Source organism: Poromitra crassiceps (genome assembly GCF_964638095.1).
Source record: "Poromitra crassiceps genome assembly, chromosome: 11".
Classification (NCBI taxonomy): Eukaryota; Metazoa; Chordata; class Actinopteri; order Beryciformes; family Melamphaidae; genus Poromitra; species Poromitra crassiceps.
Window position 1 is genome coordinate 34,114,879 of NC_139643.1, and position 23,893 is coordinate 34,138,771.

Sequence of the window (23,893 nt, forward strand, 5' to 3'; positions counted from 1 at the left end):
TGACAGTGACAGTACTAATATAGTTTTGAGCCTCTATTTTAGATACTGAATGATGGAACATTCAACAGCCTTTTGGAGATAACCTCTTCAGCTATTTAATAAATGTAGCATTGGTTGATTATTACACTAGTCTGGACAGTAGAAAGCAACTGCAGCATCTTAGCCCACAGACACCTTTACAATAAATCCAGGAAAGGCACACTTGATGCAGCTAGAGGAAGATCAGCCACATCAATAGTGTTTTTATTAACAAATATATACCAGCCAAAGGGCCTGTACATCTTTCAGAAACATCACAAATACAGCAAGCAAACACTGACGACACCACACACACTGTGGGTCAGTTAGTCTGAGTTACCTTTTATTAGTGTTATACTGATCTGAGCACAGCTGCTCCAAAGGAAGAGTTTGATAAGCATGATGCAAAAAACACCCTAAAGTCCTTTTCAGTCGGGTAAAATGACCATGACATTCTGATTCTTTTTTTTTTAGATAAAGAAAAATATGAAAATAGAGTCGACAGTACATTTAGGCACACTATTGACACATACTGTACACCGATATGCACAATTTTCATTATCATAGATTCATATATACTGGGGATTTAAAAAAACAGACAAGCCTTCCTGTGTGAAGAGGCGTGCGGACAGTTAAAGGTGACATCACCTCCTCCTGTAAGGGGACAAAATATTCACCTCCCTTTTAGCGCAAGATAGGTTCGAGTTCATGTCCTCAAATTCAGCCAATCAGAGTCCACCAGGGCTGCTCAGTGCAAGCAAATCACAGCAGACGAGGGAATTCCATCTGATGACTGCAGCAGAATGGGGCTCCGTTCAGCCAATGGGAGGGCCTCTCCCACAGTCGCTACGGTAAGTGCTCATTAGCAGTGATTCCATTGGTCACAGGACGCGGCTCTCCCGTGATTCCATTGGACAGGAGGAGAGGGGGCAGTCCCTCCCGCTGTTGGTTCATAACATCATAGATCACATCTGTTCACAGTCAACAGAACAGGCCCGAATGCATAAAATGCCACTCGTGAATTAAAAGATGCCGGAGCATAGTTGGAGGCCGAGTGAGCTAGCCCCCGGGTTGCCACAGAAAACCCCCACGACTGCCAAACCGGGACCCCAACCACAGATTCTCCAAGAGAGGGTGGGAAAGAGTGAAAAACAAGAAAGAAAAAAAAGATAAACAAACCTCAGACTTATAAAACAAGTCTGTAAAATAAACATAGTACTTTTACAACAACGGAATGTAAGTTGTTGGGATAAGAAGACATTTCTAAGGAGAGTTCTTTAACGTTTTCAACTATTTCTCAAAACAATATGGTTTACTTTTTTCAGTATATAATTATTCAAATACACATGCATCAAAGAAAAATATTGCACAAAATTAAAGACATTTTCTCTTAATAAAAGTGATTAACTAGGGATATATCTCCATATCTCTATCTTTTTTTCCTTGTAACGTTCAGTCGTGTGGAGAGCTACCTCTAGCGTGCATCTCTTGGTCAGTATATACTGTATATAGTTTTAAGGCTGGTTCACTAGCTCACACTGGCACAGTTTCTGACTGGAGAGGGTTGCATCTTCTAAACACACACACACACACGCAGACGCACACACCCATTCACACACAATTCTGAAGGAGCAAAATACAGACTAGACCAGAGAGTACATTCTTATTGAAGCGTACTTGGTAGTACGCTTTAACAGCCAGAGTTGAACCTCCCACCTGGACCGACTGTAACACAATTTAGGCCGTGCCCATAGCCTCACCTGTTAGGTGATTTAAGGTGAACATTGCACACTGGTTTCCATTTTCACGTGATAAAACAATATAAAGCACAGTAATGTTGACGGTATGACGACATCATACGAGTGCACGTATGGAACAGCATGAGCTTTGGTCGTCAGGGGGTGTGACAGTAGCATTAGGGGGAGGGGCTATTCTTTGATGATTATGGGCGGTATAGATGGTAACACCGTGAAAAGAAAAAGCCTCAGGATGTCTTGAGATAAGCCTTGAGGCGGGATGGGGGGAAAAATACAGACAATAACTCATCTATTTTGACCCATATTTGTTCAGTCACATTTTAAAAACGGCATCTCTTAACCCAGTGCTTTTGACATATTTGGTTGCAATGAAAACGTATACAATGTCATGTATACAACAACAAGAGGGTAGTTTTGACCAATTGTTACAGATATAGTGTCTATAACATTAGGGTAAATTTGATTATAGCTGAATGGCCAGTTGACTGAGATGCTAGACTGTGCCAACCCAGCCTACACTAGCCAACAGACAGAAGCGGGAAGGGGAAGGTAAGGCATGGGGTGGGTCTGTTATCTACACCCGCAGGTTAAAAACAAGACAGTATTTGTGGTCTGCTTTCTGGGCCGAGGAGAAAGCATAGCTGTCTGGCCCAGCTAAAGCTAAATGCTCTGATAAAAAGTCAAAAAAGGAGGGGAGAAAAAAAATAGATTGACTAAAAGACTGCCATGTTCAGTCTCAGTGGTGCAAATTAGAGGATGTGTGTGTGTGTGTGTGTGTGTGTGTGTGTGTGTGTGTGTGTGTTACTGTAGAGTGAGAGGAGGGCAGAGTGTGTGAGTGTAGACTTGTTCATTCATTTCCATCTGGACAGACAGTCAGCTGGACAGTTGGAGCGGGACATTGAAAGTGAGGGAAGTGAGAGAGCAGAAATCACACGTCTCGAAATGTTCCTATCAAGCCCCTGACTCCCACTCTCAAGCCCCTGACTCCCACTCATCAAGCCCCTGACTCCCACTCTACACGCTCAAGTCCGTGTTTGTCTGTCCGTGTGTGTGTGTGTGTGTGTGTGTGTGTGTGTATGTCTAATCAGCCCATCTCCCGTCCTCTCCTGTCACCTCTTGAGCGAGCAGGATTTGAGTTTCTGGTTGTAGCGGTGTGTCCGCGGCGAGCGGGAGTGCAGCTTGACGAAGAGCTCGGGAAACTTGTACTGGGGGAACATGGTCTCCAGGAAGCCCTCCAGGAAGACGTAGGCCAGCCGGCGGTTCATGGGCTGGTGCTGGAACATGTCGAAGACGCGCAAAATGCCCTTCCGGGTGGTGTCCGCCCCGATGATGTGCTTCAGCTCATCTGAGGGCGAGACAGGTCAGACGTGAGTCGTAACTAGTGGCGGGCGGTGTAACAGTAGAAACCGTTGCTAAGGTTTCGATTTGTCCATACTGTTTCTACTCGATGAGCCAGAAAGGCTGGAGGGGAACATTAGCCTTGCAGAGGTGTTCACGTTCTGCAGGCTGGGCAATAATTCAATTCAAAGATATTTGAATATCGTGACACACATTTCTGCAGTCTAAATTGACGATGACAAGCACATTTTACTTACTTAAAAACTCTGATAAAATGAGGTATGGTAGGAATATTATTTGGAAGAAAAAAAATGACATCACACCTAACATTACCATTTGGTTCAATGAGATGAACATTAAATTTGATTATTTAAGGTGATTTTGCATACATTAACCATATAGTGATGTATAGATAAGAGAGAAAATCCTTTATACCCAACAAATGCCAGTAAAATTGGTTTGGTATATAAATCAGTAAGTCACCCATCACCACATCGGCTGGTAACATTTTGAGGCGACATGTGCATGTCTCAGTTACATACGGTCTTTGGCCTCTTCTCTAACATTGTCCCTGCTACAACTTTAAAGAATTAAAACTCAGTCTGTTCTCATCTCTTTATGGAATGTTTCACACATGTTGCTGATGTTATTATACACAAATAGCACTGAAAAACACTAGAGTGACATTTCTCTGCACATTACTCTTGGCGGGTACATTTTTCACCAGCCCTTGGCAGGTGGACCAAAATGTTAATTTCACATAGAGTGTGTGTGTGTGTGTGTGTGTGTCTGTGTGTGTGTCTGTGTGTTCACCTGGCATGATGCCTAGCAGGCTGGTCTTGGCGGCTACTTGTGTCCTCATGCGGATGTTCTTGTCCCGCCGTGGCGGCGTCTCAGCCAGAATTCCATTGGGCCAGTATGAATCCCTACAAGTGGGCGGAGCCACAGATGGTTACTCACAGCTCTTCTGACCTATCACTGAGACATTTGCAGGAAACGGGGCTGGAGGTACCTGAACTTCTTGACGTAGTCTGCCACCTGCTCTGGTGACGTCATGTAGTCCACATGATCCACAATTTTCCTGTGGAGACCAAGGGAAAATATGCTAGCGTGTCTTGCGTATGTCAGGTGGTTACTCGTAGCTTTGTATGGTTGTAATGTTCGTAATTGTTTGTCTGTAATGTGTTAGTGAGATTTGAATGCCTTCCATCGCCCAGTAGCTTTGCTGTGAGTTTACAAATGTGTTGGGGTTTCTGTCCCCCTCTAGTGGTTGGAAAATTGTTTAGTGGAGCTTTAAACATAAGTGAGGGATACAGTTGGGCATATCCTTTTTAGGCCGGTGCTTGCACTGGCCTCTATGATCCCCTCTGTCCCAATGACTCTATGCACGACTCCTCGCACACCTTCACACATCAGAGTGCTGTTGCTACCAGTGTTGCCAGAGGGGCTGGTTTTCCGGCCAATTGGGCTCGATTGGATTGCGTAAAAATATCGATTGTCTAAAAATATCTACCGTAAATTTGTTTACTGTGTACTGTATGTAGCCTATGTGGCATAATTGGTAGGCTACTGTGGAGGGGAGGATTCGCTTGTTTTGTACAGGTTTCCTCCTCAAATATTTTGGGCTAGTTTTCGAACAGCTTTTGACCTGGAAACCGTAAGCTGTATCTGGCAACACTGACTGGTGGAGCGCTGCCATGTTGAAAGCTAGATGGTGACGTCACACGCATTGCAGCCAGGCTGCAGCTGCTTGGTGTTTACTCACCGATAAAAATGGAGCACGGACATACTAACATTAGTAAGTAAGAGCACAGATGGAGGACCCAACGAAAGACGGACCCGAGGAGGATCATTTTGTATTGCCCCTGGATGCTCAAATGAGCACTATTGTGTAAAAGACAGTGGTAAAGTGATTCGTTGTTCTTCATGAAGAAGGCGCCTGTGGCTAGCTGCTCTAGTCTCAGCCCACCTGTGGGACTAACGCTACTTTGTGAGCTCTGCAGTTGATCTGAAAATAGGTGAGTAAACTCTCTGCCACATTTCAAAAACGTTTACCCTCCCCCGTTGATAATTGTCTTGACCATCAAAATGGCACTTGTGAAATGAATGAATATTCAACACAGTACAGCAAATCCCACACTAGCTGTTGTAAACAGTAGCATCCATGGTGGTACGCTAGCTACATAGCAATCCTCGGCTAATAATAGAAAACTATATACGATATATTTGCCACACAAAACTATATGCTCAACCACTGTATCCATCAAATTGTTGAAACACAATTGTGCTTATCTTAGCTTGCTAAAATGGCTAAAAAGGCAGTCGGCTACATAAACGTGTCTCTCTCTCTGACCTGTTGATGGTGTCTCCATACGTGGCCCTGATGAGCTGCTGCAGCAGGTTCTTGATGTTCCTGCGCAGCCACTGGTTCTTCTCCTTCAGGTCAAACACCTCGTCCATCAACAGGAGCATCACCCGCAGTGGGATGTTATCGTCCACCTGGACGGACGGACAGACAGACAGACAGACAGACATCATTGATGAATGTCAATTTTACGAAAAAGCCACAAGGAAATAAATTGTTTGTTTCTTCTACGAGACACTACAGAAACTAGACTACAATGCCTATTGTCTATTTTTATAGACCCTCACATTGTCATCAAGCTGGGCGGAGACTCGACAGTGTTCTGGGTCAAAATCGGGCTTAGGGAGGAGTGGAGGAACCTGGGAAAGCAGAAAGAAGACACCGGGTGGTCAGAGGCATTTCGGAGCAGTTAGACGAATGGAAAACTGGTTGGAGACATGTTGGCTGTTTTTCATAGATACGGCCTTGATCTTTGTTGCACTTGGAGCATGTAAAGTGTTAAATCAGTTGTGAACAAGGGGAAATAAACAGGCCCCTATTGGAAGTCCATACATTATAATCACACCCAAGTGAATAGGTTCAAAACACAGAAACAAACCAGTGTCAACAAAAGACACTCCTGCACTGCAATGAAACTAGAACAAAATAGGCTAACAAATGCAAGAATAGACATTTACTTTCTTTAGGTGGCCAATATGTGCTGTATATGATGATGGTGATACCTTGAATATGGACTGTTTGATGTCCTGGCCAAGCCTCTCTGACATGCGGCCCATGTTGTCAGAGACCTTGGTCATGCCTTCTGCAAAGCTGTCTGGCAGGGCCTTCACCGCGTTGGACACGTTCCTCATGGAGCTCCGCAGAGGGTTCACAAACGTGTCCATCTGATAGGGGGAGAGGAACGGTAGGGAAAATGCCTTTTATAAAACGGATAGTCAGCCATTAGTTGGTCACATTCAAAACTGATTTACTGTACGCTCACCTGTGACCAAATAAATGTTGATTTACATATTACACTGAAACTGCCCCCTCATACATGCTACAACTACATTGCTTGGCAGGAGAAAAACATTTAATAACAAAATATCTTCTTCTTCAATTATTAAAGGCGGACTTTTCAACCAGCTTTGTATCATGACAATGTTGGAGGTACTATATGCAGATGAACAGTGTTTACCTTCCCTTCATGTTTTCTGCGCTGAGAGCGCTGCAGTTTATTCCAGGCACTTCCGTCATTTGGAGATGGAAGTGAGCAGATGTTCTGCCTGAGGGCGGCTGTATGAACTACAGAATGTTTATTTATTTATATTTCTGTAAGCGTGTGGAGCGTGTGCATCCACGGTGGAGCCTTAACGACACCCATACCAGCTGGCTGGGGCAGAGGCCAACGGGGATTTTATCGGTGCAGGAAACACAGAGAAGGTAAACCCTGTTCATCTGCATATATTACCAACATTATAATGATACAAAGGTGGTTAAAAAGCGGCAAAGTCCTCTTTTAACATTTGCATTTTTTTTTACCATGGTATTGTATGTTATCATCATTACGTGTCATACCAAACTATAACTCTTCTTCGCTGTTGTAAAATTATCACTGTAAAGCATAGCATCCCAAGGCTTATTGCTTAAAAAATGATCTATGATTAAATGTGTAGATAAGAGAACACGTAGATCTTTGCATTATGCTTGTGATTTGACTTACATTTGTGTATTGAGATTTTACTTGATATAACATGCACCGAATACTGACTACAATAATTTAATACTGACTGCAATAATTTGGTGGCAGTTTGCTGACATTCAAACGATGCAATTTTTGTTTTAAAACATGAACTTACCTTGCGTGCAAAGTCTCCCTTGCCCTTGCTGTAGGCCTTGTTCTCTAGGAAGTCATAGACATAGGGGAACAGAGTGGGGCAGGCCTTCACCATCTCTGGGGTCATCAGTAACTGGAACAAACGCAAACGCACACACACAAGCGCAGGCACACACACACACGCACACACACGCACACACACACACACGCACGCACGCGCACACACACACACACAGGCACACGCACACAAACGCACACACACACACACAGGCACGCAAGCACGAGCACACACACAGTTAGACACATACACTGTACAAGATGATGCATGACAAAATAGGCATTTAGAAGTGAACTAATCAACACCAACACACATTCACGTTACCTGTAGGTAAGCGTTGAGGTCTTTTTTCCTCTTCTCCAAGAAGTCTCGGTCCATATTGTTAAAGGTCTTTTTTCCTGGCAGCTTGAGGATCGCCGTCAGGTGTTCAAACTGGCACAACACAAAACACAAAACCAGTCTTCACTCATTCTGATCACCTGATATGCAACATAATGCAAGTGCATGTCATGGAAGTGTAATACTGGTTTGAATATTTACATTCATTCCATCAACATCACACATACAGTACATCCATGCAGCCTTCCACAGTCAAACACACAAGATCACACACACACACACACACACACACACACACACATACATACATACATGTTCAATGACCCTCATGTGGAAGTCGTGGAAGTCGGAGTAGCGGCGGTAGGTCTTCCAGCAGTCCTCCGTGCCGTCATGGTTGCGTCTGACCACGGTGATGGCGTACAGCGCGTAGGTCTTACCATGGTCGTTGCAAACCCCTGCAGCACCCCAGAAGCCGGGGAGACAAGCGTCAGCTACCCCCACCCGGCAATTCAACCGCAGGGGGTCAGGAGGTGGTGGTGGTGGTGGTGGTTGTGGGGGGGTGTGGGGTAATGGTATGGGTGGTAGGGGACAGCAGGATGGTTGCCCAAGGAAAAGAGGAGTAGAAGAAGATGGCATGGGCCATGGAAAGCAGAAGAAAAGAAAGAGAGGAAAGCAAGCTCAGGTGGAAAGTGTGGAGAAGAAAGAGAAGAATGCAGAACAAAGGGTGTAGAAACATGATAACAATAAGGAGGAAAATGTGATAGGATGACAGGACAAGCCAGGGAGAGAGGAGCAGGAGGAGGAAGAAAAAAGGAAGAACAGAAAAATGGTAAAGGTGATGGAATGAAAGAAATTAAAGAATACTGGAACAGTGTTTATAGTGACAGAAGAGTGTTTAGTGACAGAACAGTGTTTAGTGACAGAACAGTGTTTAGTGACAGAACAGTGTTTAGTGACAGAACAATGTTTAGTGACAGAACAGATGCATGCAGATGAATGAAGCTAGGAGGTGAAAAGGTTAGTGGAAAAAACAAAGAGGGGAGGGGGAGGGCTAGTAGCGGATACTACATGTCCAGTATACAAACACATACACTCTTCAACACCAGCAGTTACAACACTTCAAAATCAGAAACCACAAACCCCTCTCATGAATTATGATTATCTGGCTGGCTGTACTACAAAAATAAAGGGCCCAGCATAAATCTTCCATGCATGCATCTTTTTTCTCTCCCTTAAAACAAAATTGCTGGCTAAGATCCTCCACATATATAGGACAATTCCTAATTTACAGTCCTTCATGTAACAAGGTATTGTGTTCCAGTTGATACTTTGTCTTCCCGTGTCAAACTGAACCGAGGGTTAAGAATCACTGGCACTTGCTAAGTTAAGTTATCCTTTATTTATTCCCATGGGGGAAATTCATCCAAGAATATAAATGGACCTGAGGTCTGAGGAATCTAAAGACAGCTTGAAGGTCTACTAAAATCTAAAGAATGTACTAGACTCTAAAGCATGATCTTAAAATTAGGAGCTTCCCAGAGACAGATGTTGTTGTCTTTTAAATGCAGATGTTTAAGGCTCAATAATCAGTAGTCTGGGAAACATGCCAAATATTAAGTGAGATGTACCACAGTGATTACTTGATTTTAAATAGACTGTCATAGATGTAAACTGCTGCTGTAACGCCAGAATGTATGGCTGTCTGTCTGTCTGTCTATCTATCTATCTATCTATCTATCTATCTATCTATCTATCTATCTATTAAGCATTATGGTAAGTGTGTGTGTGTGTGTGTGTGTGTGTGTACCTGTGTCAGAGATGAAGGCATGTAGCTGCATAAATTCATCATGGCAGGAATTGGACAAGTCATCCAAAGACTGAAATCACAAGAAACACACATTTCACTAACGGCTCATAACAATACATAATCAACACCAGTATCCAACAATAACCATAAGTAACATATGAGAACAGAATTCGGTAACACTTGAGGGTGTATATGACGACTGACATGACACTGTCATAACCACCAACATGTGTGTGTGTGTGTGTGTGTGTGTGTGTGTATATATATATATATATATGCTGCCAGACGGGGGCGGTGTCTGGCAGCGTTGGGTAAGGAGTGAAGAGGACTTACTAGGTTTATGCTTCCTGTGGGAGAGCCGTTGAAGGATTCTATGGAGTGAAGGGCAGACGAACAAAGTTAACAGGACAAATGTAACGGACCCAAGCAACTCAGCTACATAGCTAAGGTCGACCAGCCAAGCACGGCACACAGCTAAGTCAAGGTTGAACCAATAGCCAATAGTACACATTTTCAGTTATGGCTACTGATACCCATGGAGGAAAACCCTGCCCTGCTCAGCTGATTTCGACACCATGCACATGAACTCAGGGCCTAGAATTTTGCGCATAATTGAATCAATTCCCGCAGATAGGGCACTTGTAATGCGGAAGATTCCTGCACACATTTACAACAATTTCTAATAATGTTCAATAAACATCTGCACTGGTGGAAAAACCGGAACTCCGCTGCGAGGGCGCACACCCTACATCAATGTATTTTCTAGTTCATTTTCAGCAATGGTTGCAAGCATTTTTTGATTCAATATAAGCCCCCCCCCCACAATTTGCAAAATGAATTTTAGGCCCTGTGAATGTATGTACATGTATGTACACACACACACACACACACACACACACACCTCCATCACCGTCATCAGAGCCCCTGTAGCTGGGCTCTTTCAGCATGTCCAGCTCGGCGAGCATGCGGACGTAGAGAGGACTCTGCTTGAAGGAAGGGTAGTAGCGCTCATCACGCAACATCATATCATACACCTGGGAGGGGAGGGGCAAACACATACACACATTTAAAGATGCAAAGGATCAGGGATCAAGGAAAGAAATCCAAACAACCTAAAATAATCTTCTGTAAAGCAGGAAATCTCCAGTAAAAAGGGAAGAGTTACTGTAAAAAATCCTGAGGCCTTGAAAACAAAAAGGTGAAATAAGGAACAGGAAAGGATTGAAAGCAGGATTGAAACAGGGGAAAAACTATGCTCTGCAGACAAGATCGCACACCTTTCTCTGGATCTCATCAAATATTTCTGGCGTGGGGTCGTCGGCTTTCTGCAGCTTCTCCCCCAGTTTCACCACCGACGCCTCGTCCACCTGCACCCTAGGAGATGCCTGGGGGGAGGAGGAGAGAGTTGGTGAGAGATCAGAGACAAGGAGAGAAGAGAGGATAGGAGATCATTTCACACAAGATTAGACCACACAGGCTAAAAAAAGGCAGACCTTTAAACCAAGTAATTGCTCTATTTAACCAGAAAAAAGGATTTTGTGTGTGTATGTAATTTACCATGTGATTATAGGGGATGGGCATAATCAGTTGATCTTTTCAGCTACTGAAACAGATGCTTGGCTCCAGTTTTAATCTCAGTGGTGCCTTTTTCTGCATTACTGTGAAATAATTAACTTAAAGACCCCCTAAAGTCAAAAACATGTTTTTCTTCTTGTCTCTTCAGTTGGATGTGTGAGCTTCACTGTGCAGAATTATGTCTGTGCAGAGTTTGACACTAGAAGGCTGTATCCACAATCATCTGCTGAAAGTGGAAGGTTTCCCTGTGCTCACTGAAAAGGTAATTTCCATGATTCGTGGCATCACGAATACTGGAGCCAATCCCTGTCCAGTATTCAACAGTTAAAGCCCTTGTTTGTATGCTGTGATTGGCTAGCTACAGTATGTTCTAGATAACCCTGATTGGTTGCTTTGGAGTTTTTAAAGAGGGAAGGAGGGGAAGTCATTTTAGGGATTTTAACAAAATGATTTAAACCTTTTTTTTAATATACATCTTAAAACATGGCTTTAGGGGGTCTTTAAGCAATGCATGTGAGTGAGTGGGGTAACAGCGCTCCTACCTTGTCAGAGAGGTACTGTTCGTAAACACCCAGTGCAGCGGCCCTCAGCAGCCCCTTGGTGGCGCTGGGCTTCTTGCCGTCCCTCTGCCAGCCCTGCATCACCTCCAGCTGCTGCTGGGCCGTCACTCTGTAGCCCTCCACAGTCAGCCAGAAGAACAGCTCGGCCTGGGCCCCCGCCGCCTGCATGAAGTCTGCATTGACAGACACACACCAGTCGGTGCCAAATAAAATAAACCAAAAAAACGACATGCTATCGCTCCCCTTCATTCAGATTGTACCTCTCTTTCTAGCTGCCACTCTCTCCTCATTCATTTGTGGTTACAGGAACACTTGGGGCCATATTAAATCTGTTTTTTTATTGGTCGTCTCAGACAGCCTTTTCGACAGGTTCCTCAAAGTGACAATCAAGTTGTGATGCAAGACTGACCCCCCCTCTCGAAACATCCATTCAAAAATGGAATACGTTCCCTAGGCCTATTTTACAATTATGAAATAGGTTACTACAACAATTACTATAACAATTATTCCATGTTTTACAGTTGATTCCATTTTTATTACCAGATTCTGTGATTCCGTCCATGTTTGTGTGCGCTGCAGAAATTGTATGGCCCTAAAACAGTCCTGCACTTTATTGCTCCGTATTTTTGGTTGCTTTTGTGATTTCTGGTGATCTTGTAAGCACTGCTGCACTTTGCATAAGACAGTCAGCTGAAGGCAAACATAATTTAATACCGTTTACTCGCATGTTTCAGCTCTTCACACATCTAATGTTGTTGTAGAATGACTTGTAAGTAGTTCTGTGTAAGAGATTCAACTAAATGTATATGCCAATGGTAAATGCTGACTGGTATACACAGGAGGACCAGTCACAATGTTTAGGTGGTAATTCTTTCCACACCAGATCTGAGGCAACTTGGCTTGACTCCTAGTTTGCACCCTGGGTATTTACATACAGTAGATACACACGCACCATCCTAATCAGATGTGTGAAGTGCAGTGACCTTTCATAATCTCGGACAAGGTCATGTGGGAGTGAGAGACATTCCGAAAAGTAATACAGCGCCAAAGTCGGCGTCACTTCCTGCTTCAGCGTACGAACCAGCGTCTGAAAAAATTATGAATGGGGTTTGGATTGTGCTATGAAGTACACGTGATCTTTCCTTAATTTAAAAGATAACTTTGCATGTCAAGAAATATGTATGAAACTGCTCAATCAACTACATCTCACGTTTTGCACAATATACGTCACACCGACATGGCCTGGCGGGACTGGTTGTGTGTAGTCTTTCTGATTTACTGTATAACTTATAGGGGTGTGCCACCTTAGGCACCTCACGATTCGATTCGATTACGATTAAGGGTGCTACGATTCGATTATTAAACGATTACGATTAATCACGATTTTTGATGCATCTTTTTCACCCAACAGGATTTTTTTTAAGCAAGGTATATTTGTCAGTATCCATTAATTAAAGTAAACAAACAAATGTACCTCCATTATCTTCAGTTGCGACTGAAGTCCACGCATCACATGTTACAGCCACCCTGCATGCTTTCTTCAGTGATTCCAGTTTCCAGTACTTCGGTTTTTGCAATTTTTTGCAAATCGATAATCGAACATTGTGAATCGATTTTAATCGTCACGTGACTAATCGCGATACATCGCTTATACGATTAATCGGCACACCCCTAATAACTTATAGTGCAACAGTTTTACGACAAAGTTATCTTTTAAACTGACAAACATCATATGTGTACCTCATGGCACAATTCAAACGGGATGAAAAAGATTATTGTCTCTCGCCATTCACCACCATTCACATTTTCTCCGATGCTTGTTCGTATAGGCCCCGACTGGAAGGGGAGGGACTTCGGATCTCTAGGAGGACTACAGTCATGTTTGGTATCAGTGGTAGAGGGTGTGATGTTGCATTCCTAGAATTACCCATGAAGAACTGCAGGGCTATGTTGTGGACTAGGATGTGATCCAGAGGGATGATACACAGCTTGCCAAAGCTGGCTGCCAGCTTCAAGGCATCCACCTCCTAGACAACACAAGGACAGGATAAGCAACGTCTATAACACTTAGCAGATACCATCAAATATCATTCTCAGTCCAGTCGAGTCCAATTCAGAGTTTGAGATTATATAAAGATGGGATCTAATTAAGCAATCTGACGATCAGATCAGATACAGTTAAAGGCCCAATCAGTAACTTTTTCACCTTAATATAACAGCTTTTTAGTCATTGAAGATGGTACAGTGACTTGTAACAGGGAGAATGTTTCCTCTATGGGTCCCAGCCCGCCCTCCAAAGGCCTCTCCTGGGACTAAGCCTTTTTGTGCCGGCGTCCCGGGGGCAGCATCTGCGGCATACCACACATGCGCTGTACAGTGGAAGCGCTGTGTTCAGGAAAACAAGGAAGTAACTCGTGCGGATTTGCTACGAAAATGACGTTTCACCTAACTACGGATTATTATTTCATCACGTGGTGAGTACCCGATGTCACAACATGTACATAGAGCTTTCTGGCGCTGTGTTTTGTTGAGGAAAAGTTGCTGAATGGGGCTTTACTATTTATGCAGGAAGAGTTTGACGCTCACAGTAACAGCTCAAATCAAGAGAGCAGCTAGTTTCATTCATGGATATTTTTAACAAAGGGTGTCAAGGGCTGGCAAAAAGATGGTGTCTCCATAGTAAGTTAATGTTTTTACCTTGCCAGACTGTAGTCTCTGGATCCTAGCCTCACACAACTTCTTCACAAACAGAAGACTGTTAATCTGGTTCTTGATCACATTGATGTCTAGGGTACCATCTCCAGCGGTGTCGAGGGAGCGGAGGTACTGTAGCTCCTCCAGCACCTTGTCCTTGACGGCCTCCAGCTCAGCAGGCTTGTCTGTCAGCTTCAGGATGTTCATGAAGGCTTCGTAATTACAGCTCGAGTCAGTTATCTACACACGCGCACAAACACAAACTGCCAATTGTCAGTTTCTATCGCATATTAACTGCCTTTTGGATTGTCTGCATATTTGGATGGGGGCGTATAGTATTTATATTGTTTTAACAAAAGGACAAGGGGTGATAGGAAGGGGTATGGATTGGGTATAAGTGCCACATCTCACCATCCAGATGACAAACTGGTTGATGTAGTCTGGGTCGCTCAGCTGGTTGATCAGAGGAAGCAGCACGCCTCGCGCCAACACTTCCTACACATAACACAATCATTACAGTGCATATTATCAGCTGGCTGTCTACAGCTCAATGATCCACTAGTGTCAAGCATGCTGCCCGAAATGTGGGTGTGATTTCTGGTTCTGACGGATTGGATTGCCTGTTAGTTTTAGATTTGATTTGAACATTTTACTGATATCATTTAAAGCTTTACAGGGCTTGACACACCTACGGTACTTACATTTCTGACATGGCAGTCCCTTATTATGAGCGAGATCGCAGCCTGCACTACTCGGGTCTGCTTGAGTGTTTGATTGTATCTAGTACTTTGTAACTTGGTTTTAAAAGGTGCTATACAAAGTTTTATCATCATTATTTTTTACTAACAATGTAGTCCTAACTATTTACAATGCAAAAATGTCCAGCTCCATTGTAGTATTGCATACAGCATAGTCTATCCAAGAGCCTAGAAACAAACAATGCTCTTAGCTGCCAAAGTGGGAGCATCTGGCAGGTGACTAGCTTAATTTCCCAAGCAGGCTGTGTGACATTATTATTGTGTGACTGTGATTTTGTGTGCATCTGTGTTATTGCGCATCGCATCAGCCACTATGTTGTGATCAAATAACATGATGTCCACATTATGCATCAGAGTGTTTATGTACCAACTCACCCTTAGGAAATATCTCATGTTCTTGTTGTGGAAATCTCCAGGAGGTAGTAACAGATACAAAAGCAATTCGCACAGATCCCGAAGGAAACCTGAGTGACACAGACACAGAAACTGAGCTTACGTTTTGTTTTCACCACCTATAGCAACAAATACTTTTGTAAAATGTGTTCTGTGCGACAGTGTGAAAGGTAAAGCCACGGATCATTGGAAAATGTCTTTACCCTCTTCATCTTTGTGCGAGGTGCACACCATGTCTCGACAGATCTTCCTCTCCATCTCCACCTCTGCCTCAAAGAATGACTCCACCAGCTCCTCCGTTATGTCCCCTGTAGGGATGTAACGATATAACCGGTTTTAATGATAACCGTGATAAAATTCCTTACGATAACCATAGTTTCAAATTTTCATTATCATTAAAACCGTGGTACCGTGATTACAGTGCTTTGAAAAACATGGTAAATACTGTCCATCATCAACCAAAGTTGGCATCCGTCTCCCAGATGCAAACGTGCAGCCTTGGAGAAATGATTTCAGTGAGTGTATCAATCCTTTTTGGGTCCGAGTTTTCAATATAAAACATTGTAAAATGATCTCTCAGTACTTTTTGAAAATTTTCAGCATTTTTTTACAAATACCGTGAAAATATGATAACCGTGATCATTTTGGTCACGATAATCGTGATGTGAAATTGTCATACCGTTACATGTCTAGTCCCCTGTTCATCAAATATCACTCTTCACTCTCATCACCACATTTTCTGAATTGATCATAAACCTAATGTTAAAGTCCCTGGAAACTAAAATCTACAAAAACCTTCTAACTATTAAATTTAGGGTCTTATGTGAGTAATTGTGTGGTTCAGAAAGTGGTTGACATTACTTTCAACCCTAACCCCAAAAATCGACACTTTTCTACAAGGTCTGGATTTCCATTTCCTCATTGAAGAGAGCGGTGCGCGCGGTGCTAAAATGCATGATCTTATCACCTCATAAGATTTAATCGAATCACACACACGCATGCGCACACACACACACTGAGACACACACAGTAGCGCTGTTCACTCGCAGCGGCAGAGTCGATCTTCCTCTCTGTCAGTATGCAACGACCGAAAACACACACACACACACACACACACACACACACACACACACACACACACACGCACACACACACACGCACACACGCACACACACACACACACACACACACACACACACACACACACACACACACGCACACACACTCCATCTCTCCATCTCTCCATCTCTCCATCTCTCCATCTCTCCATCTCTCTCTCCCCCCGTTTCTCTCTCTCTCTCTCTCTCTCGGAGGAGACCGGAGACGTCCTGCAGACAGGACACGCTCACACAGTCGGCGGGAGAAAATACACTCTAAAATCTAATTGATTCTCATGACTTTTGCCATGACTGTCAAACCAAAATTTATATACTTTGCGACGTTCATCATCGTTCAAATTTGGCTGTTAACCTATTAACATACTGTAGGTTCCTGTGATGTGATGAACTCAAAATGCTAAATAATAAAAAAATATTTCTGGTTTCCAGGGACTTTAAAGCAGCTGCAAGGAACTTTCATTTTGTGTTGATTTTAGCGGCCCCTGTGGACATAAGCGGTAGTGTTCTCCCGGAACGAAGACTGCATTTCCTGAACACCGAGTCGGCTCCCGCTGTCTCCACCCGGCTGTTTATAACAGGTACTAAACTAAGTTACTAAGTTACGAAACAAGCTAGTCCGTCAAAGTCAGCCGTGTATCCGTAACTGCTGCTAAAACAAACGAGTTGAATTGACTTGAACTGTGGCTGCTTGGCTTTTGAAGGTGCATTTGTTTGTTTGTCACGCGGTGCGTCCGGGTGGTGTGGAGTTTGCAGTGTTTAAGCACCGTGATTGGCCCAAAGCCCAGCCAGGAGACTTGGCATGTGTTGCTCTGCGCCATGGAGAAAAACGAAAAGAAATGACTGTGTCGGTGGCCGACCACCGTGTAACACCGACTACTGCGGCAAGCCTAATGAGGACTACACAATCATTGTTGAAACCATTATGTGTAGTGCAAGAATGAGAGAGCATGTCGCTTTGTGTGTGTGTGTGTGTGTGTGTGTGTGTGTCTGCGCGCGCACGTACTCCGCTTGTCTTCTCTGTCGCTGAGGCGATCCTGGGCTTTCCGGAAGACGCGTAGATGGGTGGCAAAGTCGTCCACCAGGCGAGTGGTGAAGTAAGGCTGCCAGTCCACCTCTTTGGACCTTGAGACGCACACACACACGCACGCACACACACACGCACGCACACACACACACACACACACAATCAATGAGAATTGACAATTATAATGTGCCCACACAGTGATATATCAAGACAAAAAAATTCAAGTTTTCACTCATAAAATTAGGTAATGATTAGTTAGTATGACAACCCTAGTGTGTCTGTACGTGTGCACACGTGTGTGTGTGTGTGTGTGTGTGTGTGTGTGTGTGTGTGTGCGCCCAGTACCGTGTGGAGAACTGGACGAGGGCATTCTGCAGCGTCTGTCTGATCTCCAATAAGAAGGACTCATCCTCGCTCAGAGTATAGTACCAGTACTGAATGTAGTCCCTCAGAGCAAACTGGATCACCTAGAAAGAGAAAGACAGACAACAGTGTGTGTGAGAGAGAGAGAGAGAGAGAGAGAGAGACACACACAGAGACAGACAGACGGAAGACAGAGGCGTGGGGCAGTGTGTGAATGAAATACGGCTAAGTATGGGGACTCTTCTTTGAATGAAAATTAAATTTGTTGGGTGACTATCTGGTACAAACAAACAAGAAGTAGACTGCAGAGCCAAGCGATTTGATCTGAGGGAACCATTTAAGCTTTAGCTGTAGCATGTTACACACAACTGGGATGCAGTTGAGTCACATGATTAAATCAAGCCAACAGATCATTTAATGTAATCTTCTCCATTTGCAGCTGCTATGGGAGCCACATTTCCATCATATCTAACTAAGTGACTCTGTGGCCTGACAAGTTTGTCTCACCAAACGAGCAGTAATCACATCACCGAAAAACACAGTGATCCAAGTGTCTGTCTTCCCACTCCAACCTCAGAAAGAGACAACACTTTGTTCTAAAAAGGGGTGTTTGAATGTGGATGGGTGTCAGTTAGTGTCAGTGTGAGGGGGGGGGGAAGAGAATGACAGAGAGCATGTACCAGAAAGGGCAATATGGCACACTTCTTCCAGAGAGCAGAACACATGGTGTCATGGTGTCACGCATAGCTGTGCAGAAGCTCTGTATCTCTGTAGCTTTGCATTCTCAGGAGTGGAGAGAGACAGCGAGTAGCCGCTGTGTCATCTGACCATCACCAACTGCTGTGTGTGCACTTAACTGTGTCTGCCTTGCTGCCTCACTGACCACACCTTCAAAGCTTGGTACTATTACAGGGCAGAAAATAACAGCAGCCATCAGGCAAATGCCGGTAAATCTATGTAGGGGCCAATTGTGAGATAGACTATGTTGTTTATTGTTTTCAAGGAAAGTGGAGCTTACTGATATAACGTCCTTCTCTTCCCCTCCTTTTAACCATAGGTGGAACTGGAAACCCGGCCTCCTTGCACTTAAGGTCCCTCGCACCTATTAATAGGTAATCTATTAAAAGCCTATGTATCTTTTCATACTAATGATGAATTATGAAATTTGATATTTGACACTGATGATTTGTCATATTTTTGTAATTTTTAAATATGTATTGCTCTTTTTCCCCCTTTTTTTTAATCATATTTGTCTGCTTGTTATCTCCTCCCTTTCTCTCCAGAGTGGACTAAATTAGTCTTAATTGATGGGAGGTTATTTAAAAGGGGGAAAAAAGTCATCAAACGCAAGATGCAGAAGGTGATGGCCGACCCCTCTCACCCCCCACTAGTCCACAGCACAAGAATTTCACACGTGATACTTGTACCATGGAGTGACAATAAAAATCTTGAATGTTGAATCTTGAATCTCTTCTTCTAAAGCCCTGCTCTCCGGTAGGAGACTCCAGTCTCTTAAGTGCAGGACATCTCGCCTCAGGAACAGCACATCGGCTGTCCACACTTTTTAGTAGGGATGGGGCCGATCCGATCCAATATCGGTAGCCAATATGGCACTAATTCACGGATCGGATCGGAATTAATTTGCAATTCCAGCGCGGGCCGCTGGCCGTAATTTGCCCATGTATAATAGTATCCTTCTTTGCCTTGTATATTTTCTTAATTTTGTCTGCTTTTTGCAAGGTATATTTTAAAAAAAAATCTTTAATTGGCCAAATCTTTGCCTATACTGTATATTCAAGAAAAATATTGGTATCGGAATAACATCGGTATCGGCAGATATCCAAATTCAGGTATCGGAATCGGATCGGAAGTGAAAAAAGTGGATCGGTGCATCCCTACTTTTTAGCCACATTTTGAATGCAGACGGCAGCTGCACAAAGCTACACGCACCTTAAACGTATGCTGTAGCAGAATGCATTTTATAATGGTTCGTCTCACCATATTGTTTTTAATGTACAATTTGGATAATTGTTTTTGCTGTACTTATTTCTTTTTTTTAATCACCTGTGTGTTTTCTATGTTATCTGTCTTGTTTTTAGAGCTGCCCTAAGACAAACTCAGATCATCTCTGTTGACATGGCAATAAAGTATTGCATCTTGACTCTGATGCACTTGGTGTTGAAATGTTAGTCTTTCAATAAAAGTATATATTATACACTTGATCCGTGTGCTCCAGTGCCATATGTCGGACAAGATACCGTAGCTGGAGTCTCTCTTGAAAGATTGCCCTTCTCTGAGAGCACCCGGACCAGCCTGCTGGGCTACTTGGGTAGACTCGCACCTAACCTCCTCCTGCAATTATCGTGCCGGTAAATCTGTCTTCCCTGTCTGCAACGTTAACCGTCAACAAAACCATCATTTGGGAGGTTGAATTTGTGAATCGACCACCGCCAGCTGCACCAGCTGCACCAGTCACCAGCTGCACCAGTCACCATCTGCACCAGTCAGTGGGTGAAGCTGCACCAGTCACCAGCTGCACCAGTCACCAGCTGCACCAGTCACCATCTGCACCAGTCAGTGGGTGAAGCTGCACCAGTCACCAGCTGCACCAGTCACCAGCTGCACCAGTCACCAGCTGCACCAGTCAGTGGGTGAAAATATTACTTTCCAGCCTGAAATAAATAGCCTTTGGCTTTTGCATGAGTCACGTGACAGAGACAGCCTGGATGCAACACTGCCAACTTAACAGTACAGCGACTTTCACTTCAACTTTCTGTCAGTGAATGACAGGATTTGACAGATTCATCCAATGACACACACACACACACTTCCTGAGAGCATGGTGCATGAAAGGTTAGGGTCATGCAGTGTATGACAGACAGAGACAATAAGGACTACACACACGCACGCACACAAACATACACACACACACACACACACACACACACACATGCACACAAAAAACACACACACATACACACACACACACACACACACACACACACACACACACACACACACACACACACACACACAATCTAAATATTGAACCCTGGTCATGTGTGCGACGATTTTATTAATCTCATGTTATCCAACTTGATGTTTGGGGAAACAGAGACCCATCAAGTTTGACATGAATTATGCTGTAGCATAATTCTGACAGGTGCCATGTTCACAAGCGTGGGCCGGTTCGTTGCACTAAACCCACAAAAACACATACCTGTTGTAATGGTTCATCTATGAAGCTGGAGCCAGTCAGTCTCCTGTCAATCTTTATGGGCTTCAGTTCCAACTTCATTTCATCCAATGTCTGAAAGAGAGAGAGACACAGAGATGGAGAGCCAGTGAGAGGCAGTGTAATCAAATCAATAACAACTTTCATTATCTGCATAGTAACTGGCTGGCTGAGTGCATCGACGGAACTCGATTAGCAACTAATGAGTTTGTTTGTTTTGGGGAGGTCACTCCATTAGTGTGCGGTGTTTCCCACTAGAGTTGGGTCGATTTCCGGTGTTGCCGGTGCGGTCCGGTTTAGGAGCTTAAACCGGTTTGATTTAATGCCAACTGGCTGAACCGGCATTTGTCAGATTATGACTTGAATTAAAAGGTAGCCTACATCAGCAACCTGTGCCGACAGCATCATGGGGCAATATTGTAAAAGATGTCAAATAGCAAATATCGTGATATTGTATATTATCGAAAATCGGACCAAAGCACTAGGGACATGTGTGTGTGTGTGTGTGTGTGTGTGTGTGTGTGTGTGTGTGTGTGTGTGTGTGTGTGTGTGTGTGCGCGCGCGCATGTTTACCTTCAGTATACCAGTTTGAGTGGGTGACAGGTAGGAGTGCTCGCACTTTTCCAGGTGTTTCTCCGAGTTGATCTTGCCATAGAGCAGAGTGACCGCAAAGCCCCTGGACCACACAGGTGAGAGGAAGAGAACAGCTACAAACAGATCCATCAGGCTACTGTGTGTAGAATACTGTGGTCACTTGCTGTGAGAGAGCAGGCTTAAATAAAAGACGTGTGTGGTTTACTGTGAGAGAGCAGGCTTAAATAAAAGACGTGTGTGGTTTACTGTGAGAGAGCAGGCTTAAATAAAAGACGTGTGTGGTTTTAGAAGACTTCCGCTCACCCTCCAATGAAGCAGAAGATATAAAAGGCCAGGTAGAAGATGGCAAAGGGTCCGAAGGTGACGAGGAACAGCACCACTCCAAGACCCCCCCATCCCCAGATGGACAGACTGGCCTGGAATACACACAGAAAACATACAGGCTAAAACCTCCGGGACTACAGCAGCCTGAGGGTTGCTTACTTATATTGACAAAGGCATAATGTATCTATTTGAATTGGTAAAAGATAGGTTGCCCTGTGGTGGGTTCATGCTATTAGTCCAAGTAACACTTCTGGGTCTGTCTTTTTCTGTTCATCTCCTGAGTACTCTCTGAAAGATGGTTGATCATTACCCCATCACTGACATCACTTTTCACATAAAAAAAATTGTTTGGCCTCGACTGCTCATTCTGCTTCAAAGAAAAAAATCAATATCAAAAGCAACTGCCTGCCACAGACTAAATGAGATGATTAGGCGGCTATTGTACAATGACGTCTCCTCAGAGCAGGAAAAAAGGTTCTGCACTTCAGATATCAACACAGGAAAAAGAGTATTAAAATAATTTATGGGGTGCTGTATTGAGAGACAAAGACAAAGAGCTGTGTGTGTGTGTGTGTGTGTGTGTGTGTGTGTGTGTGTGTGTGTGTGTGTGTGTGTGTGTGTGTGTGTGTGTGTGTGTGTGTGTGTGTGTGCGCGTGCGTGTGTGTGTGCGTGCGTGTGTGTGTACGCACGTGTGACATCCTCAGGTTTCCTGTTATTGTCAGTGCAGGAAACAAAGCTCTAGTTTCCAGCTAGCAAAGCACCGACCCATATTCTTTTCAACCCAGCCTACCACATAAGCTAACAAGCTAATGCTATCGACTTGTCTAGCAGCTAGGTAATTCCCTGTTCAATCACGTGCTAGCTAAGCTAACGCAACAACAAGCACCATTATTTCATTTAGAAAATACAGAAAAAGCTAATATTACTTCTAGCCACTCGATATTTATAGAGTAGAAGGCGAGGCCAGCTGGCCAGGCAGGCCAAAGCTAACTGAGCAGCACTGGCACAGATACAGCAAGTTGAGGGTTTTTAAACTGGAGTGACCTCCAAGCCGGCAGCTGATATACTCGCTCACATTACATTTACTACAGATGACATCACGCATTAAATGTGTGTCTGAAACAAATACTAATGTCAGACTTTATTGAACCCCAAAGAGACATGTTCTTCTCAGTCCCCTCACACAGGAACCTCCAAGTGCAGGGTCAGCAGCACCAGAACAGCCTCTGGAGCAGCTACAGACACATTCAGTGTTGTGCTCAAAAACACTTAGGCATGGTCCCATGCTTGTTGTGGACATGGGGGGGCTCTTGACCCCCTGGTGAAGGATCGTCTGCCCACTCACTATACTACCCCGGCCCACAATGCTGACAAAATGATCTCGGAGTTCAGCCAAGTTGGCATTCTTATACATTCTGTGAGAAGTGTAAGAAGTGCATGTTTCCAGGCAAGTGCAGGTGTGTGTGTGTGTGTGTGTGTGTGTGTGTGTGCGTGCGTGTGTGCGTGCGTGTGCCTCACTGGGGGTTCTTTGTGAAGGATGAGCCTGCCACAATGCTCCACTAAAGGGTACTTCACCACTCCAGCAGCCAGCAGGTGCAGGCTGGACAAATGAAACTAGGCCATGCAAAGCTTAGCAAAGCACCATAATATATGCAGCGTCATGAGGTTGGGTAAGGTGTGTGTGTGGGGGGGGGGGGGGTCTGCTTCACACTACATAGCCCATGATGGTGACACACAGAGAGGTCCCACAGAGTGAC

At 44.1% G+C, this 23,893-nt stretch overlaps 1 protein-coding gene across 1 annotated transcript; it reads right to left on the reverse strand.

Moving 5' to 3' along the window:
- Nucleotides 1-256: 256 nt before the first annotated feature.
- On the reverse strand, nt 257-22,231 carry snx13 (sorting nexin 13). The gene is made up of 24 exons (XM_083646893.1): nt 22,116-22,231; nt 21,792-21,894; nt 21,204-21,293; nt 17,966-18,087; nt 17,600-17,718; nt 15,682-15,786; nt 15,461-15,549; nt 14,739-14,822; nt 14,331-14,567; nt 13,561-13,660; nt 11,616-11,806; nt 10,776-10,883; nt 10,400-10,532; nt 9,832-9,869; nt 9,499-9,568; nt 8,004-8,146; nt 7,677-7,784; nt 7,317-7,427; nt 6,201-6,362; nt 5,766-5,837; nt 5,467-5,612; nt 4,126-4,194; nt 3,927-4,039; nt 257-3,120 (listed from the first exon to the last, which is right to left on the reverse strand). Exons 3-24 carry the CDS (start codon nt 21,279-21,281, stop codon nt 2,885-2,887), a joined length of 2,634 nt encoding a protein of 877 aa, XP_083503019.1. The 5' UTR covers nt 21,282-21,293; nt 21,792-21,894; nt 22,116-22,231; the 3' UTR covers nt 257-2,884.
- Between the last annotated feature and the right edge of the window lie 1,662 nt (nt 22,232-23,893).